The 17,179-nt window shown below is 39.6% G+C and overlaps 2 protein-coding genes across 5 annotated transcripts in view; one reads left to right on the forward strand and one right to left on the reverse strand.

Annotated features, from left to right (window-relative positions):
- The window catches only part of PREPL (prolyl endopeptidase like), a 57,233-nt gene extending 47,475 nt beyond the window's left edge, over positions 1 to 9,758 (reverse strand). For 2 of the 4 annotated variants that reach the window (XR_003004279.1, XM_024753464.1), the window contains exons 1-2: positions 9,590 to 9,726; positions 7,765 to 8,295 (exon numbers count right to left, since the gene is read on the reverse strand). Coding sequence is in view for 1 of the 4 variants with exons in the window: in XM_024753464.1 (XP_024609232.1) it covers positions 7,765 to 7,983 (219 nt within the window). In the remaining 3 variants the exon portion in view is untranslated. Of the gene's footprint in view, positions 1 to 7,764; positions 8,296 to 9,589 lie in introns of all 4 variants that reach the window. The other 2 variants (XM_024753466.1, XM_024753465.1) reach the window with 2 other exon arrangements.
- A 430-nt stretch (positions 9,759 to 10,188) lies between these two features.
- CAMKMT (calmodulin-lysine N-methyltransferase) overlaps positions 10,189 to 17,179 on the forward strand; it is a 393,792-nt gene continuing 386,801 nt past the window's right edge. Inside the window, exon 1 of the mRNA XM_024753516.1 lies at positions 10,189 to 10,347. Coding sequence (XP_024609284.1) covers positions 10,210 to 10,347 — 138 coding nt within the window. The 5' untranslated portion in view covers positions 10,189 to 10,209. The remainder of the gene's footprint in view (positions 10,348 to 17,179) is intronic.

Here is a 17,179-nt window from a genome sequence, read left to right on the forward strand (position 1 = left end):
GGGACAGTCATTCACTCAACAGTATTTATTACTACGTCATGCACTGTCTCAGACAATAGGGAAGCATTATTGAACTGATGACATGGACCCTGCCCTTATAGAATTTACATTTCAGCTGGAAAGACAAAACAAAAAAGGACACTGAAGTAATAACTGTGGTAAAGTAGTGAGAAGGAAACAAGGTTAAGGTAAAAAATGAGCTTCAGTTACTTTGATTACCATGGTCAGAAATGGCCTTTCTCAGGAGGTAATATTTAATCAAGACATAAAATAGGAAAAAGAACTAGACATGCAGGCGTGAATGGGATTAGGGATTAGTATGTAAAGGTCCTGAAATAGATGGGAAAGAGTTCTGTTCTTTGATCCAGGAGATGACCGTTGTAGCTTGACCAAAGTGAATGTGGGCAAAGTGGCAAGAAATGAGATTGGGGCTAGATCTTGCAGTCTTTGGGAACATGACTAGGAAAATGGAGTTAATGTTTATGTGTTAAGAACTTCTGGAAAGGTTTTAAGCTACAAAGTGACATGATTTAATTTATATTTTAAGATCACTCTTCTAAATGTATGAAAATGTGTTGGAAGGGAAGATGCAAGCAAGAAACCTAGTTAGGTGGCTTCACCAGTTGTCCAGGTGAGTGATGATGGTATAGATAGAGAAATATGGACAGATTCACCATACATTTTAGAGGTTAATACAATGTGTTTCTGAAAGCATGTCAGACATGATGGTATACATGACTTGGAGTATATGAATATTTAATTAGAAAGACTATAACTAGCACATCAGACTGGTGACTTACTATTATTCCTTGGGATGAGACAAGTTGGTTAAACAAAAATAATTAAGTAAATAATAGGCTAGGTGGTATAGTGACATGGTAAAAATCACAAAGCTCGTTTGGTATGCACTGTTAACGGATGTGATGGCAGGGTAAAGGAACAGAAGGAATAAAATATGTTTCCCCATGTTCTGCCTTGAACAGCTGAGTACAGAGCCATGAGATAAAGAGGAGCTGAGTCAGGGCTGGGAGAGCTGAAGTTCAACTGTGGACAGTTTGAGAAGTCAGTAAGATGTCCAACTGGAGATTAATTCTGTGCAGCACAGAGGTGAGTCTGGGATGAAAATAATAACTGCTATGGTACTAAGTCCATGTGAATGGAAAAAATTACTTAGGAAGAAATTAAGGAGAGAAAAAAGCGCCAGGACCAAGCCCTGAGAAACTTCGCAGTTGAGAAGTTATATGGAAGCAAAGTTAGAAAAGGAGATTGAGAAGGTTTGGTTTGTAAAGTAGGAGAAAAACCAGGAAAACGTGGAGTCAAGAGGCCAAAAGAGTGTTTCAAGGAGGGAATGGTCAAGCATGTCAAATCTGCTGAGAGCACCTCTGAGATGAGGAAAGGGAAGTGTCTACTAGGTTGAAATATATTACATCTTTGGTGACAATGACAGAGGTTTTAATGGAGGAGGGGAGCCGTACTACAGCAGGTTAAAGAGTAAATGGAAAGTGGAGAAAAAAACAAAAAATAAAGAAGTGGTAGCTACATACAATTCTGCAGCCTGTGGAACAAAAACCACATTCACAGAAAGACAGACAAGATGAAAAGGCAGAGGGCTATGTACCAGATGATGGAACAAGAAAAAACCCTGGAAAAACAACTAAACAAAACGGAGATAGGCAATCTTCCAGAAAGAGAATTTAAAATAATGACAGTGAAGATGATCCAGGACGTTGGAAAAAGAATGGAGGCAAAGGTTGAGAAGATGCAAGAAGTGTTTAATAAAGATCTAGAAGAATTAAAGAAAAAAGAGAGATGAAGAATACCATAACTGAAATGAAAAACACACTAGAAGGAATCAATAGCAGAATAACTGAGGCAGAAGAATGGATAAGTGACCTGGAAGACAGAATCGTGGAATTCACTGCTGCAGAACAGAATAAAGAAAAAAGGATGAAAAGAAATGAAGACAGCCTAAGAGACCTCTGGGACAACATTAAACGCAACAACATTTGCATTATAGGGGTCCCAGAAGGAGAAGAAAAAGAGAGAAAAGACGCAAGAAAATATTTGGAAACATTATAGTCGAAAACTTCCCTAACATGGGAAAGGAAACAGCCACCCAAGTCCAGGAAGCGCAGAGAGTCCCATACAGGATAAACCCAAGGAGAAACATGCCGAGACACATAGTAATCAAATTGGCAAAAATTAAAGACAAAGAAAAATTACTGAAAGCAGCAAGGGAAAAACAACAAATAACATACAAGGGAACTACCATAAGGTTAACAGCTGATTCTCAGCAGAAACTCTACAAGCCAGAAGGGAGCGGCATGATATACTTAAAGTAATGAAAGGGAAGAACCTACCACCAAGATTACTCTACCAGCAAGGATCTCATTCAGATTCGATGGAGAAATCAAAAGCTTTACAGACAAGCAACAGCTAAGAGAATTCAGCACCATCAAACCAGCTCTACAACAAATGCTAAAGGAACTCCTCTAAGTGGGAAACACAAGAGAAGAAAAGGACCTACAAAAACAAACCCAAAACAATTAAGAAAATGGTCATAGGAACATACATATCGATAGTTGCCTTAAAAGTGAATGGTTTAAATGCTCCAACCAAAAGACACAGGCTTGCTTAATAGATACAAATACAAGACCCATATATATGCTGTCTACAAGAGACCCATTTCAGACCTAGGGACACATACAGACTGAAAGTGAGGGGATGGAAAAAGATATTCCATGCAAATGGAAATCAAAAGAAAGCTGGAGTAACAATACTCATATCAGATAAAATAGACTTTAAAATAAAGAATGTTACAAGAGACATGGAAGGATACTACATAATGGTCAATGGATCAATCCAAGACGAAGATATACCAATTATAAATATACATGCACCCAACATAGAAGCACCTCAATATATAAGGCAACTATTAACAGCTCTAAAAGAGGAAATCGACAGTAACACAATAATAGTGTGGGACTTTAACACCTCACTTACACCAATGGACAGATGAACCAACGAAAAATTAATAAGGAAACACAAGCTTTAAATGACACAACAGACCAGATAAATTTAATTGATGTTTATAGGACATTCCACCCAAAAACAGCAGATTACACTTTCTTCTCAACTGTGCATGGAACATTCTCCAGGATAGATGACATCTTGGATCACAAATCAAGCCACAGTAAACTTAAGAAAACTGAAATCATATCAAGCATCTTTTCTGACCACGCTATAAGATTAGAAATGAATTACAAGGAAAAAACGTAAAAAACACAAACACATGGAGGCTAAACAATACGTTACAAAATAACCAAGAGATCACCGAAGAAGTCAAAGAGAAAATCAAAAAATACCGAGTGACAAATGACAATGAAAACACGATGATCCAAAACCTATGGTTGCAGCAAAAGCAGTTCTAAGAGGGAAGTTTATAGCTATACAAGCCTACCTCAAGAAACAAGAAAAATGTTAAATAAACAATCTAACCTTACACCTATAGGAACTAGAGAAAGAAGAACAAACAAAACCGAAAGTTAGCAGAAGGAAAGAAATCATAAAGATCAGAGCAGAAATAAATGAAAAAGAAATGAAGGAAACAGTAGCAAAGATCAATAAAAGTAAAAGCTGGTTCATTGATAAACAAAATTGATAAACCATTAGTCAGACTCATCAAGAAAAAGAGGGAGAGGACTCAAATCAATAAAATTAGAAATGAAAAGGAGAAGTTACGACAGACACCACAGAAATACAAAGCATCCTAAGACACTACTACAAGCAACTCCATGCCAGTAAAATGGACAACCTGGAAAAAATGGACAAATTCTTACAAACATATAACCTTCCAAGACTGAACCAGGAAGAAATAGAAAATATGAACAGACCAATCACAAGTAATGCAGTTGAAACTGTGATTAAAAATCTTCCAACATACAAAAGTCCAGGACCAGATGGCTTCACAGCTGAATTCTAGCAAACACTTAGAGGAGAGCTAACACCCATCCTTCTCAAACTCTTCCAAAAAATTGTGGAGGAAGGAACACTCCCAAACTCATTCTACGAGGATGATCCAGCAATCCCACTACTGGGCATATACCCAGAGAAAACCATAATTCAAAAAGACACATACACCCCAATGTTCACTGCAGCACTATTTACAATAGCCAGATCATGGACACAACCTAAATGCCCATCGAAAGATGAATGGATAAAGATGTTGTACATATATACAATGGAATATTACTCAGCCATATAAAGGAACGAAATTGGGTCATTTGTAGAGATGTGGACACATCTAGAGACTGTCATACAGAATGAAACAAGTCAGAAAGAGAAAAACAAATATCGTATATTAACGCATATATGTGGAACCTAGAAAATGGTACAGATGAACCGGTTTGCAGAGCAGAAACTGAGACACAGATGTATAGAACAAACGTATGGACACCAAGGGGGGAAAGTGGTGGGGGTGGGAGGGGGTGGTGTGATGAATTGGGAGATTGGGATTGACATGTATACACTGATGTGTATAAAATGGATGACTAATAAGAACCTGCTGTATAAAAAAATAAATTAAATTAAAAAAAGAAGTGGTAGCTACAATGCTGTCCCACTTCATGAACTATTATTAAAAAAAAAAACTATTGTGAGAGTACAATTTTTCTTTTCTTTCTGGCTTTCCTGATGATGTTTTGAACCTGTTAGAACCAGTGATCCCACAAATCATAGATCACTAGTGCCAGTGAAGGAGGTATCTGTCAACCTATCTACCTTAGAAACTACTGTAAGAACTGCTAATCTATATTGCAGAGAGTCAATGAACAAATGTTTAAACATTTTCTTTTCCTTACTTGGTTTTCCTTTTGTATATCATTCAATTTATCATGATCAAAGATTTTAGGAATTATCTTTGTAGGCAGAGCAGAATAGGATGATGTGAAAGATAAAGAAATGTGGTATCTGGTTTGATGCTAGTCTTTGAATATTACTAGCTGGTGCATGAGGGTAATGGAATAAGTTCCTCTTGCCATGTGGCTAATGTAAAATGGAAAGTCAAAGTATCTGCCAGTAAGAACTTCAGAACTAAATGAATTCAATGAGGTTTAGGTCAGCAACGTTTGATCACAAATGTGTCTAGTTCCTAAATGCAGGTCCACTGTCACTGGCAGACTGAGAATTTCAGAATTAGTTGAGGAACTTAAAACAAAACAAAAAAAGAGATCCGTAGGCCTCAGCCATTAGAGATTCTGATCCAGCACATGTGGGGTGAGATCCAGGAACTTGCATTTCTAAAAAGTTCCCCAGGATTTCTGATACACAGCCTGACTGCAGGAGTTGGTACTAGAGTCCCAAATGTATAGATGGCAATTTGTTGGTAAGGTAACACGGTAGAGATATAAAATCAGGAAATTTTAGCATTTGGAGGACTTTTAGAGAACACCAAGTTGAAACTCCCCTATTTCCAGTCAGAAAGATAAAAGTCCTGACTAGTTCACAGACACAGCAGTGACGGCTAGATCTCTTGCTTTCTGGCATTTCTATATTACACAGGCTGCCCTCTCTTACTCTTTAGTTAACTTATAAGTCTTTAAGTAAATATATTTTAATTTGTCTACAGGCACTAATTACTTTTTCTAATTTGTTATTCCCATAGGAGTGGACAAAGTTGGAACTGACTGGATGTTTACTTAAATGTGCATTCTAGACTACAGGTCTTTTCACAGCTTCCTCAGGTCCCAGTGATCGTAAAGGACAGAGACCACAGTTTTTATATCATATCATTTCTCACAGAAGGAATGGTTGATATATGACATGTGAAAGCAGGACCACTACCAGGTGAAAGAATTATTAATAAAGCTCCTTTTCTTGGAGTCACTGAATCAGGTTAAAGCTTCCAGGTGACAGGATTCCATGAAAGAGAACTGAAAAGTTGCTTCAGGGACAAATGGAGGGAAAAAATAGTCCAACTCCTGCACAGGGTGAGAGCTAATCTCACAGCTGTCACTCTGATGGTAATTTCTGCCTACTATTTATAAACTAAGACTTAAGATAAAAGTACAAGATGACAAAGTGTTCTAAACACAATTCAAAGTAAAAAGATCTAAATGCTAAAATGTGTCCAATAGGTAAAATTTTAAAGTTTATCTTTCTAAAGTAGGACCTGTGTGCAAATACACACACACAGAAATAAAAATGAAATAAAAGACATAAAAAATTTGAGTACAGAAAGTGCTAAACTAAGATGCTATAAAAAGAAAAATTTGAATGACTTAAGTGTAAAGAGTAAAATTCTAGCACTAACAGATAAAGTTGAAAGCAAACAACAAAACTCCCCCCAAACTCCCCATAACAAATAAGTATGAGCTACAAAAAGAGCAAAAATTAAATTAAAAACCAGAAGAATTGAGTAGAATATTAAAAATATCATTTTTCTAAACAGATGAAGCTGCTCAAGTGTCTGTCAACAGATGAATGGATAAACAAAATGTGGTATATACATATAATGGAATATAATTCAGCCACTAAAAGGAACAAACTTCCCAGATATGCTACAATACGAATGAACCTTGAAAACATTATGCTAAGTGAAATAAGCCAAACACAAAAGGATATTATATAATTCCACTTATATGAATTATCTAGAATAGGGAAATTCATAGAGACAGAAAGAAGATTAAAGGTTTCCAGGGGCTCAGGAAAGCAGCAGTGGGGAGTTCTTGCTTAATGGGTATTTTCTTCAGGTGAGGACAGGGTTTTGCAAATAGTTGTAACAGCTGTACAACACTGTGATGTAATTAATGCCACTGAATTATACACTTAAAAATGGTTAAAGTGGAAAATTTTGTTACCTGTATTTTACTACAATAAAAAATAAGCCAAAACAGACTAAAAATATTAGTATGTAACAAAACAATTAAAACCAGAAATTAAGATATTAAAATAACAAAATACGTTACATATTGCAAGAATATCATCCCTAAACACAATTTAAGGAATCTAAGGAACATAGCAAGTATGAGGTAGGGGAGGGGGTGTCAGAGCAGCATAAATAGCTTAATCTCAAATAATCAGGATGCACATATAATTTACTATCCTAAGCAAGACACTTCTGAGAGGAAAGGGGACACTATTAATAATAACATAGGGAAAATATGTGTAGACTGAGACTGTCGGAGGCAACCCAGGATATGTGGTCATTCTACATACAAGAGCAACAGGTCCTCAAAGCTGAGGTCATGCCCACAGCTTGGGGTCTGGCCAGAGTACAATGGTCTGAAAGCACCTTCCTGAAGGACACAAGCGGTATAAAATGCAAATCGCTTTTTCGTTTTTTTTTTTTTTTTTTTTTTACAGAGAAGTAACACAATTACATGGTCTTTACTGAAGTTTCCTAATTTGGGATTCATAAAACAATCAGCATATTATCAGACTTTTATTAAGAGCTATTATGTTAGTCTAGGAATTTTAGAAAGCCAAATTATACTTTGAATTGCACTGGCAGGCACAATAAGGAGTTCTTAAGATGAATCATTTTTTATAAAACTACATTTTTATATATTACATTAGAGCTCTATAAATATATATGTATATATTCTTTTATACATATATATATATGACTACAATTAAGCCTGAATATTTAAAAAATCAAACCAGAATTACTGAGAAAATTAGTAACTGATATCCAACCCATTCTTTATTTTTAAACTAAAATTAATCTTAAAGGTCTACACATAGGTTAACTTAAACAGTCCATACCTTACACGAGAAGTTCCGACTTGGGATGTTTCTTGCTAACTCTGATATCCTGGGTTTATTCTGCAGACACTTGGTTAGGTGATATTTTTTCAATTTTATTCTATTGTAATAATGATCAGCGAAGTTACAGTGACTCACGTGCTGTTTCTGCATGCATTTCCCAAGGTGAGGAATACTATACTTCAAAGCCTGGAGATATAATTTGCTCTTCTGCTGCATGATATCAAAGTCCCTGGTTTATGCTCCCTTTGGGGCTGCCAGCACATGAATGATTTTCATAGGAATGATTATATAGTAGTGGGTTCTTAGAGCATCTAAGATCTGCAGTTCTTATCCCTCCCCTTTGGGGCTGTGTACCCCTCCAGTTACAAATAACCGCAGACAGCTGATAACTCAAAGTATCTGAAAACTTGTAAAAGGTAAAGTTTAATTTAAATCACACTTCTTGGCAGATGTGACATAAATGTCTCATTTGTAAAGTCAATCCTGTCAGGCTCAAACAGCACTGATTCTGGTACACACATGGGCAAACTAAAACAAACAGAAAACAAAAAAACAAAATAAAAATTTGCAAATAAATACATAGACTTAATGGAGGCATCTCAGGAACTCTGAGGGCTTTTAAAGGCAAAACGGCTTTGATTTCACATAATTCATAACTTATCTTTGGTTTGTATGTGGAGGATAAACTGGAAAAGTCCAATTACTTCATAAAGGTAGAGGAGAAGGGATTAGTATTTATTGAGCGTTTGCTTCATGCCACATGCTTTTATATACTTCACTTAATTTAAACTTCATAGGGACCTGATCGAGCAGCTATTATGATGTTGGCCTTACAGGTGAGCGAACTGTGGCTCAGGAAGGTTTAAGCAACTACCCCAGGTCACCTGAACAGTAATAGTAGAGCAATAAGTCTATCTGGACATAACAACAACTTGACTTTAATGTCAAAAACGTGTTTAGCTCTTTAGTTGAAAAAAACAAAAAACACTTCAGGAGGCACACATGAAATGTGATGCCACCTGTTTTCTGTTGGGAAGCTGGTGCTTATTAACCTATCAAGGTAAGTAAAGCTAGTAAGTAGTTAAGTCAGAGAAACCTGGGTTCAGGTCTTCATTCCTGCACTTACCACCTGTGCTTAGTTTCATCATCTGCAAAACAGAGATAAGGATCCCACTTACTCTATGAAATAGCTATTCTAAGAATGAAACAATTTGTGTTAAAATCTTAATGAAGTGTCTGGCGGGTAGCAACCACTCAACAAACGGTGGCTACTATTTTTAGGGCAGGAAAAATCTAGGTATGTTGCACACTGTTGAATGTCATCATGGAAGTCTTCCACAAATTGCTCCTCGGTATCAAAAGTATTATACAATAGTGCGTCAGCTTTACCACAGCTCGGATCCGCTACGACGCCCCTGCCCCTCTTAACCTCTTTCTATGTCGCAGCAAAATAACGGGGGAGTGGGTATAGGGGATGTGCAGTTGACACCAGCAAAAACAAACAAAGTAAAATAAAAGAAAATAAAATAAAGGCCCTAAACCACTACATCCGTGCCCGTAGCCTCCATCCATCCATCTTTCACCCACTGGGAGAAGACAGTAGGCAAGTCTGGGGATAGGGGGTAGGGTAGACGAATGGGTGTTCCTGGGAGAAACCGTTCGTTTTCCCTGTGCATCCGAGTGTGAGAGGGAGCGGTACCATGTGCCACGCAATGAAGGGACATCGGTCAAAAAGCTAGGACTAAGGGACTGAGGGATGGTTGGGTGGGGGTGAGGACGGGATGAAGGGAAGAGACTCCCAGCCTACGCCCCCCATACGTACGCAAACTGAAAGTCAGTCTCGCTCTAGACACCGAAACGAGTGAAGGCAGGCCGGAGACCCCGGTGCTCTCAGGAAGGAGCGCAGCTCCCACCTCACTCACGGTCAGCCGAAGTCTGCGTTCTGCAGCTAGCGGAACGACAGCCTACCCAGAACCGCCCGGAGCTGGTTTGCAGCACGCCGTCTACGTAACCGCCGTCTGGCACGAGCGCTAAGTGGATTCCGCCATCTTTATTGTGGTCAGGAATATTTTTTTTACTCCTCCTGGGTTCATTAACGCTCAAAGATATAAGCCTTTTGGTTCTTTGCTAGTCTTCAGAGCTCGAGATGAAACAGGAGAGAAGGGAACCAAAGGGGGCGGCGTCGCACTAGGTCTGCCACAGTTCCCTCACTCTCCGGTCTGCCCTCACTCAAGATGGCCACCAGCAAAATGGTGCAGTGGCGAGAGCCGCGCTGCCCTGGTTGCTAAGGAGACGCGACTACCGGAAATGCGGAATTCGGGGAGAGAGCGCGCGCTAGGGCAGTGGGAGGGAACCCCGGCGTCACAGATCCTGACAGGGAAGAAGTAGGCAGGTCCTGGCAGGGGGGAGCTGTGGCGGCGGTATCTCGCCAGCTGCAGCCGGATGGAGTCTCGAGTCGCGGACGCAGGGGCCGGCCAGGCTGAGCGCGCAGCGGGCGAGGGCCGGACAAGCAGCAGCGCCGCTCAGGGACCCGCAATCTCGGCGCCCTTGGGTGCTGCCCGGTGGAAGCTCCTGCGGCAGGTAAGGTAGAGCCCTCTCGACTCACTTTTGCCTTTGGCCACTCCCCTCGCAAGCGACAGGCAGCTACTCTCCCCTTGGCAGCTCTGGGAGTTCCCTCACAGTTTTGCTGGGAGCCTCCTGGAAAGCGCCCCCTTGGTTCACCTAAGGGCCGCGCCAAAAGGAGGTATCAGGTGGCATTGGGCAGGGACGGGGCAGCCGAGGCTGAGTCCTGGGAAACTCAGCTCGAAGGAGAAGATCCCTTTCTAGACATTAGTCTGCATCTGAGGGACTTTTCTCCTTGCTCGCCAGTAGGGTCGGTGGGACCGCCGCTCCCCAGTCCATACTATTCTTTCCTGCTTCTGTTTTACTTTCTTCCTCTGGTTTCTTCCCCTTGCTTCTTAACTCCTAGCCTGGTTCTAGCTCCAAATCTGTCCCCTCTCTTGGTGATCAGCATGGTTGACTGTGTTGGGACAGTGACGTTGCACGTGTTGCTTCGGTTTCATTCGTGGAGCGGAGAGCGAAGGGAGTTGCAAGAGCTGCCCCGGCGCCCTCCCGCTTCGCTTTCACGCGAAAGTTACATGTTTATCTTATGGTTTGAAGAGATCAGAGAGATTCTCGGTGTCTAAGTATGTTGATTTTTTTTACTGGCGGTTATCTTTTAGCACTTAAAAGTTGCTACTGTTGCTGGCAACTTCAGTCGTGTGCAGGTTTGAAGATTTTCTGATTTGACGACACTGACGCTCTTTCCAAACTGCTTGAAGTGAAATCTGTTTATTGTTTACATCCCAGTGTTATGCTTCTGCCTCGGGTGTCCTGCCGAACACTTTATTCAACAGGACATTTTCCATTTCTGACTTATATTTCGAGGAGAGTTTCCCAGCTATTGCCAGGTTACTTGAGATTGTGCTTTTGGTATTTTGGCGGTTACTTTGTTTGCAATTGTCTCGAGTCACCTTTTCATACAGTGGCCTTCCAGTGCTGTCATGACACAACTCAAAGATCATTTGTTTGCTGATGCATTGAAAGCCTTTGCAGGGCATTAATGATCTGGTTTTGCAATTAATGTTACAAATGGTATTATAGGATAATAAAATGCAAGTCCTCATAGATCATTATCTATAGGAAATTTCTATAGTGAAGTAAACATCAACTAAATTTAAAGTATCAGAATAGTAAATTAGGGCCTTAAAATGATCAATCATATCTTATCGTGACGACTTCAGTAATTCCTAGTAAAAATTCTAGTTGACCATCTCTTATATTCATTCTGAATTGTTGTCTACATTAGAATAAGGATAAGTTTCAGCTATGGCTGACATTTGAACTCCTCACATGCTTTGAAGTTTAATGTCTTGGTATACATGTGCCCTCTGTTTAGAGTCTTTCTACTTCTCTACTTGATGAATGACTGTTATCGTTCAGACCTCTATTTCAATCTCCTCTTACGTGAAGGCTCTGCTGACTCCTCTGGCTGAGTTAGACCTTCAGCTCACTATATGGGTGAACCTCATATCACATTATTTTATGATCATTTGATCAGAGTCCAACTTTCTCACTACAATAGGAGTTCTTCCTGGGAAAAGGTGATATTTTATTAATCTCCATCTCCTGCACTGGCTCTCGCTAGTTGATTTTTAGTAGATACTGTTACATGTTGTGGAAAGCCTGAGTAAGGACAGTCTTTAAGTGGCCCACAGCATCTCATCCTCAGTGTACTGTATCAGTGAGTAACAAATAACTACACTGTCACAACTGCATTCAACAGTGAGCATTTATTCTGTTTGTGGGCCACCTGGGAGTTGACTGACATAGGCTGTGATCAGCTGAGTGGCTCTATGCTGCATGCTTGGTCCACATGCCTCTAATTCTGGGCTGACATGTTCTCATAGTGACGACAGAGGTATAAGAGAGCAAACGCAACCACTGAAACACATTTTAAGCACCTACTAATATCCTGTTGGCCAAAGTAAGATACTTAGCCAAGCCTAAAGTTAGGAGGCAGAGAAGTGTTTTTTTCTTTGAGGGAGCAGGGGAGAAAGTGAATATTTTTCTATAATAATCGAATCTTCCATGTATTTTAAACATTTGCAGGCTCTTAGTAAATATGTTTTAAATGAAGGGACCATTTGCATCTTGTTAGCATCCAACTGGAAAACTGTGAGGAATCTAAACAATGCTAAAGATATGCAATTCTTTTTCTCTCTCTTATGTGACATCTTCATGACATCTGCTATGTCTCCTTGTTTTCTCCCTCACAATTCTCTTTCCACTAGGGCTCCAGTGCTATCTCATGGCCCTTTACCTTAACTGTTCAATATTTTCTATGTTTTATAATTAACATTTTTGAGAGAAAACCTGGTTGACCTAGTTCATCATTTGATACTAGGTCACATTGCTCTTGGGTGGCCTCAGCCTGCAGTGGCTTGAAGCAGGATTTTGGTTCATGGCCAGAGACTGAGGTTGGGCCGTGGCAGTGAGAGTGCTGAATCTTAGCCACTAGACCATAAGGGACCAGTGGCCAGTGACAAGGCCCTGGCCCATCAGCTGTTGTAGAAGTGAATTTCCACATAGAGATGGAAAGTAGTGAAACAAGTGTTTATTAGGAGGAAAAGAGTACCTGTGGATAGACACATGGGCGAGCTCAGAGAGAGAGTTGTGTCCTCGTGGTAGTTTGAATCACTTTTATGGGGCATTTCTTCTGGGTTTCCTTTGGCCAATCATCTTGCTTTGCCTGGTTCTGAGTCCATATCGGTATATCTCAGGGTCCTCCCATGTGTGTGTGCGTGCATCTCTTAGCCAAGATGGATTCCAGCGAAGAGGTGTATGGGTAGGATGGCATCACTTACTATGGGGTAGCACCCCCTCCCTTTTTGACCTTCAGGGAGCCTTTCTGTGTGTGTGTAGTGGAGAAGGTCTCCTTGACTTCAAGAATGAGGAATATGTGGTCTTTTATCTCTTATCTGGGCAGGGCTTAGCTCTTCTCCCTCCTGCTATTTTGGAGTATCTGTCCACAGGGGATGAACTCTGGCTGCTCACCCTGGGGCCCATCTGTCTTCTGCCTCAATGTGGAAAATTGCTGACTTTTGAGTCTAGTGCCCACTTTAATCATATGAGGTCTGAAAGTCTATGGATCAATATCAATAGAGGCTGTGGATATTCCGTAATATTTTTCTCTTTGTTGTGTCTCATTACCTGATGGCAAAGATAGCTGTTGGCAACTTCATCATCCACCCAGCTAGTGATCCAGAAGAAATAACCCTTTTCCCCAACACCCAAATCATTTCCTCCAAAGAACTCTAAGAGGCGAAGTTTGCACCAACTGCTGTGTCTAGGAGACTAGTGGACTTTGGCCTGCGTCATGAGCCCACCCTGTGGCAGGGAGAATAACAACCCTACCATTATTGCATAGGGAGAGGGAGGGGCATTTCCCAAGGGGAAGGGATGTAGAGCAGATGAAAAAGTAGCAAATGACCATTCCATGCTTACACACACCTCACAACCACCTACAGAATGAATAATGGGGCCTAGAGGTCTGAATATTTGGCTGAAGAATCCGATTAATGGAATATTTCACAGTACAATTTATTTTTATTTTTTTAATTAAAAAATTTTTTATTTTTTTAGTTTTCTGGCTGTGCCTCGCGACGTGTGGGATCTTAGTTCCCCAACCAGTGATCGAAACTGTGCCCCCTGCATTGGAAGCGCAGAGTCTTAACCACTGGACCGCCAGGGAAGTCCCTCACAGTACAATTTAAATTAAAGCAGGATGATATATGTTTGAGACTGTCAATGCGGAAAGAGACAGCATGATTTCTGGAATAGAATTTCATACAATTGATTTTAGTCCCAGATCTACCACCCTTAACTATTTGTATGATGGTGAGCACCCTCTTTGGACCTCAGTTTTCTCATTTGTAAATGAGAGAGTGGGACTTGATTTCTTTAAGACCTTCTTCCTAATAATTATTATTCCATTAGTTTTTGTAATATTTAATTCATGACAATACCGACAGGTGGTATAAAAAAGCTTGTGAAGAAGGACAGTTAACTTGGCAAGCAACTCAACAGGGAAGGGCAGGATTGTGAACTGGCACTATTCAGTTCACATGGTCCAGTCTGAATATTTAATAGAGGGAATGGAGAGTGTTTGTTAATCCAGGGAATCAGTTACTAGAGATGTACTGTATTTTGTGCTCTTTTTAGGCCTTCTGATTCCATTGTAGAAAATGGCAGACAGACACCAAGAGAGCATGTCTTAAGAATGGTTGTGTGATGTGCTTGTACATCTTGCACTGAGGGTTGTGGTTTAGATCCCTACATAAGTGAAGAATTGAGGGATGGACTCTTCATTGGTTTTTATTGGCATCACTTGGATCACTTTCTGCAGCAGGGGCTGAGCAAGGTCATTCGTGCTTTTTCACTCCTTTTTTTTTTTAGCATAGAGAATTATTTGTTGACAACATTTTATACATCATTGTATTTATAAGGGTTTTTTCCCATTGTTTAAGTTAAACTGACATTTCAATTGATTATAGAACTTTATACTGCTATAGTCACAGATGACATAGATTTTTGTGTACTCTGCAGAACATACTTTAACCTTAAGTGTTTACATGTAATGGTCATCCCTGACCCCCGCTGTTCAAACCTTGTTGACATATACGTCAGTGATTGGAGGAGATTTTCTTTTTTATGTCTCTGATTTATTAAGATTAATAATTGGTTTCATTGGATTCCTTAAAAATATTTAGGATTGTGTTTTAGGTTAAAAAGGTGAATGTGAATGTTTTCTTGAATTAGAAGTATGTAGCTTATCAGTCTAAAAACAAAATATTCCACCAATAATTATTTTGAATGAAATCAACTTTTAACTGTGCAGTAAAGAAACTAAAATGTTTAGAAGGCTCTAGGTGTGAAAGCATTTGTCTTTTTTTTTTGAATTTTATGTTTTGTGTATTGGGTTGGTCAAAATGTTTGTTCAGGTTTTTCCATAAGATGTTACAAAAAAACGCAAAGGAACGCTTTGGCCAACCCAATATTTTCCACAATTTAAAAAATTTTAAAAGCAAAAACTTTCTAGAGCAGTGAATTTTGAGTGGGGTTTGGAAATTTATTTTAACAAGTCCTGCAGATAAACATCTTTTCATGCTTATTTGCCATCTGTATATCACTTCAATGAAATGTCTCTTCATGTCTTTTGTCCATTTTCTTTTTTTTTTAAAGATGAACGTATATTTATATTGGTAAATGTAAAAGAGAAAAACTAACATAATACTGACTTATTTTAAACATTTTATCAAGGCACTTTTTTTTTATACAGCAGGCTCTTATTAGTCATCAATTTTATACACATCAGTGTATACATGTCAATCCCAATCACCCAATTCATCCCACCAGCACCACCTGCTCCCCTGCCTCTTCCCCCTTTGGTGTCCATACGTTTGCTCCCTACATCTGTGTCTCAATTTCTGCTCTGCAAACTCGCTCATCTGTACCATTTTTCTAGGTTCCACATATATGCGTTAATATACGATATTTGTTTTTCTCTTTCTGACTTATTTCACTCTGTATGACAGTCTCTAGATCGATCTACGTCTCAACAAATGACCCAATTCCATTCCTTTTTACAGCTGAGTAATATTCCATTGTATATATGTACCACATCTTCTTTATCCATTCATCCATCGATGGGCATTTAGGTTGCTTCCATGACCCGGCCATTGTAAATAGTGCTGCAGTGAACATTGGGGTGCATGTGTCTTTTTGAATTATGGTTTTCTCAGGGTATATGCCCAGTAGTGGGATTGCTGGGTCATATGGTAATTCTATTTGTAGTTTTTTAAGGAACCTCCATACTGTTCTCCATAGTAGCTGTATCAATTTACATTCCCACCAACAGTGCAAGAGGGTTCCCTTTTCTCCACACCCTCTCCAGCATTTGTTATTTGTAGATTTTCTGATGATGCCCATTCTATCCAGTGTGAGGTGATACCTCATTGTAGTTTTTTTTTTTTTTTGCGGAACGTGGGCCTCTCACTGTTGTGGCCTCTCCTGTTGCGGAGCACAGGCTCCAGACGCACAGGCTCAGCAGCCATGGCTCATGGGCCCAGCCGCTCCACGGTATGTGGGAACTTCCTGGACTGGGGCATGAACCCGTGTCCCCGGCATCGGCAGGCAGACACTCAACCACTGCGCCCCTTGGGAAGCCCCTTCATTGTAGTTTTGATTTGCATTTCTCTAATAATTAGTGATGTTGAGCAGCTTTTCATGTGCTTCTTGGCCATATGTATGTCTTCTTTGGAGAAATGTCTATTTAGGTCTTCTGCCCATTTTTGGATTGGGTTGTTTTTTTATTATTGAGCTGCATGAGCTGTTTATATATTTTGGAGATTAATCCTTTGTCCGTTGATGCGTTTACAAATATTTTCTCCCATTCTGAGGGTTGTCTTTTCGTCTTGTTTATGGTTTCCTTTGCTGTGCGAAAGCTTTGAATTTTCACTAGGTCCCATTTGTTTACTTTTGTTTTTATTTCCATTACTCTAGGAGGTGAATCAAAAAAGACCTTGCTGTGATTTATGTCAAAGAGTGTTCTTCCTATGTTTTCCTCTAAGAGTTTTATAGTGCCCGGTCTTACGTTTAGGTCTCTTATCAATTTATTTCTTGAGGTAGGATTGTATTGCTATAAACTTCCCTCTTAGAACTGGTTTTGCTGCATCCCACGGGTTTTGGGTCGTTGTGTTTTCATTGTTATTTGTCTCTAGGTATTTGTTGATTTCCTCTTTGATGTCTTAAGTGATCTCTTGGTTATTAAGTAGTGTATTATTTAGCTTCCATGTTTTTTTTTTTTTTTTTT

This window comes from Neophocaena asiaeorientalis, unplaced genomic scaffold, assembly GCF_003031525.2.
Source record: "Neophocaena asiaeorientalis asiaeorientalis breed wild unplaced genomic scaffold, Neophocaena_asiaeorientalis_V1.1 scaffold171, whole genome shotgun sequence".
Lineage (NCBI taxonomy): Eukaryota > Metazoa > Chordata > Mammalia > Artiodactyla > Phocoenidae > Neophocaena > Neophocaena asiaeorientalis.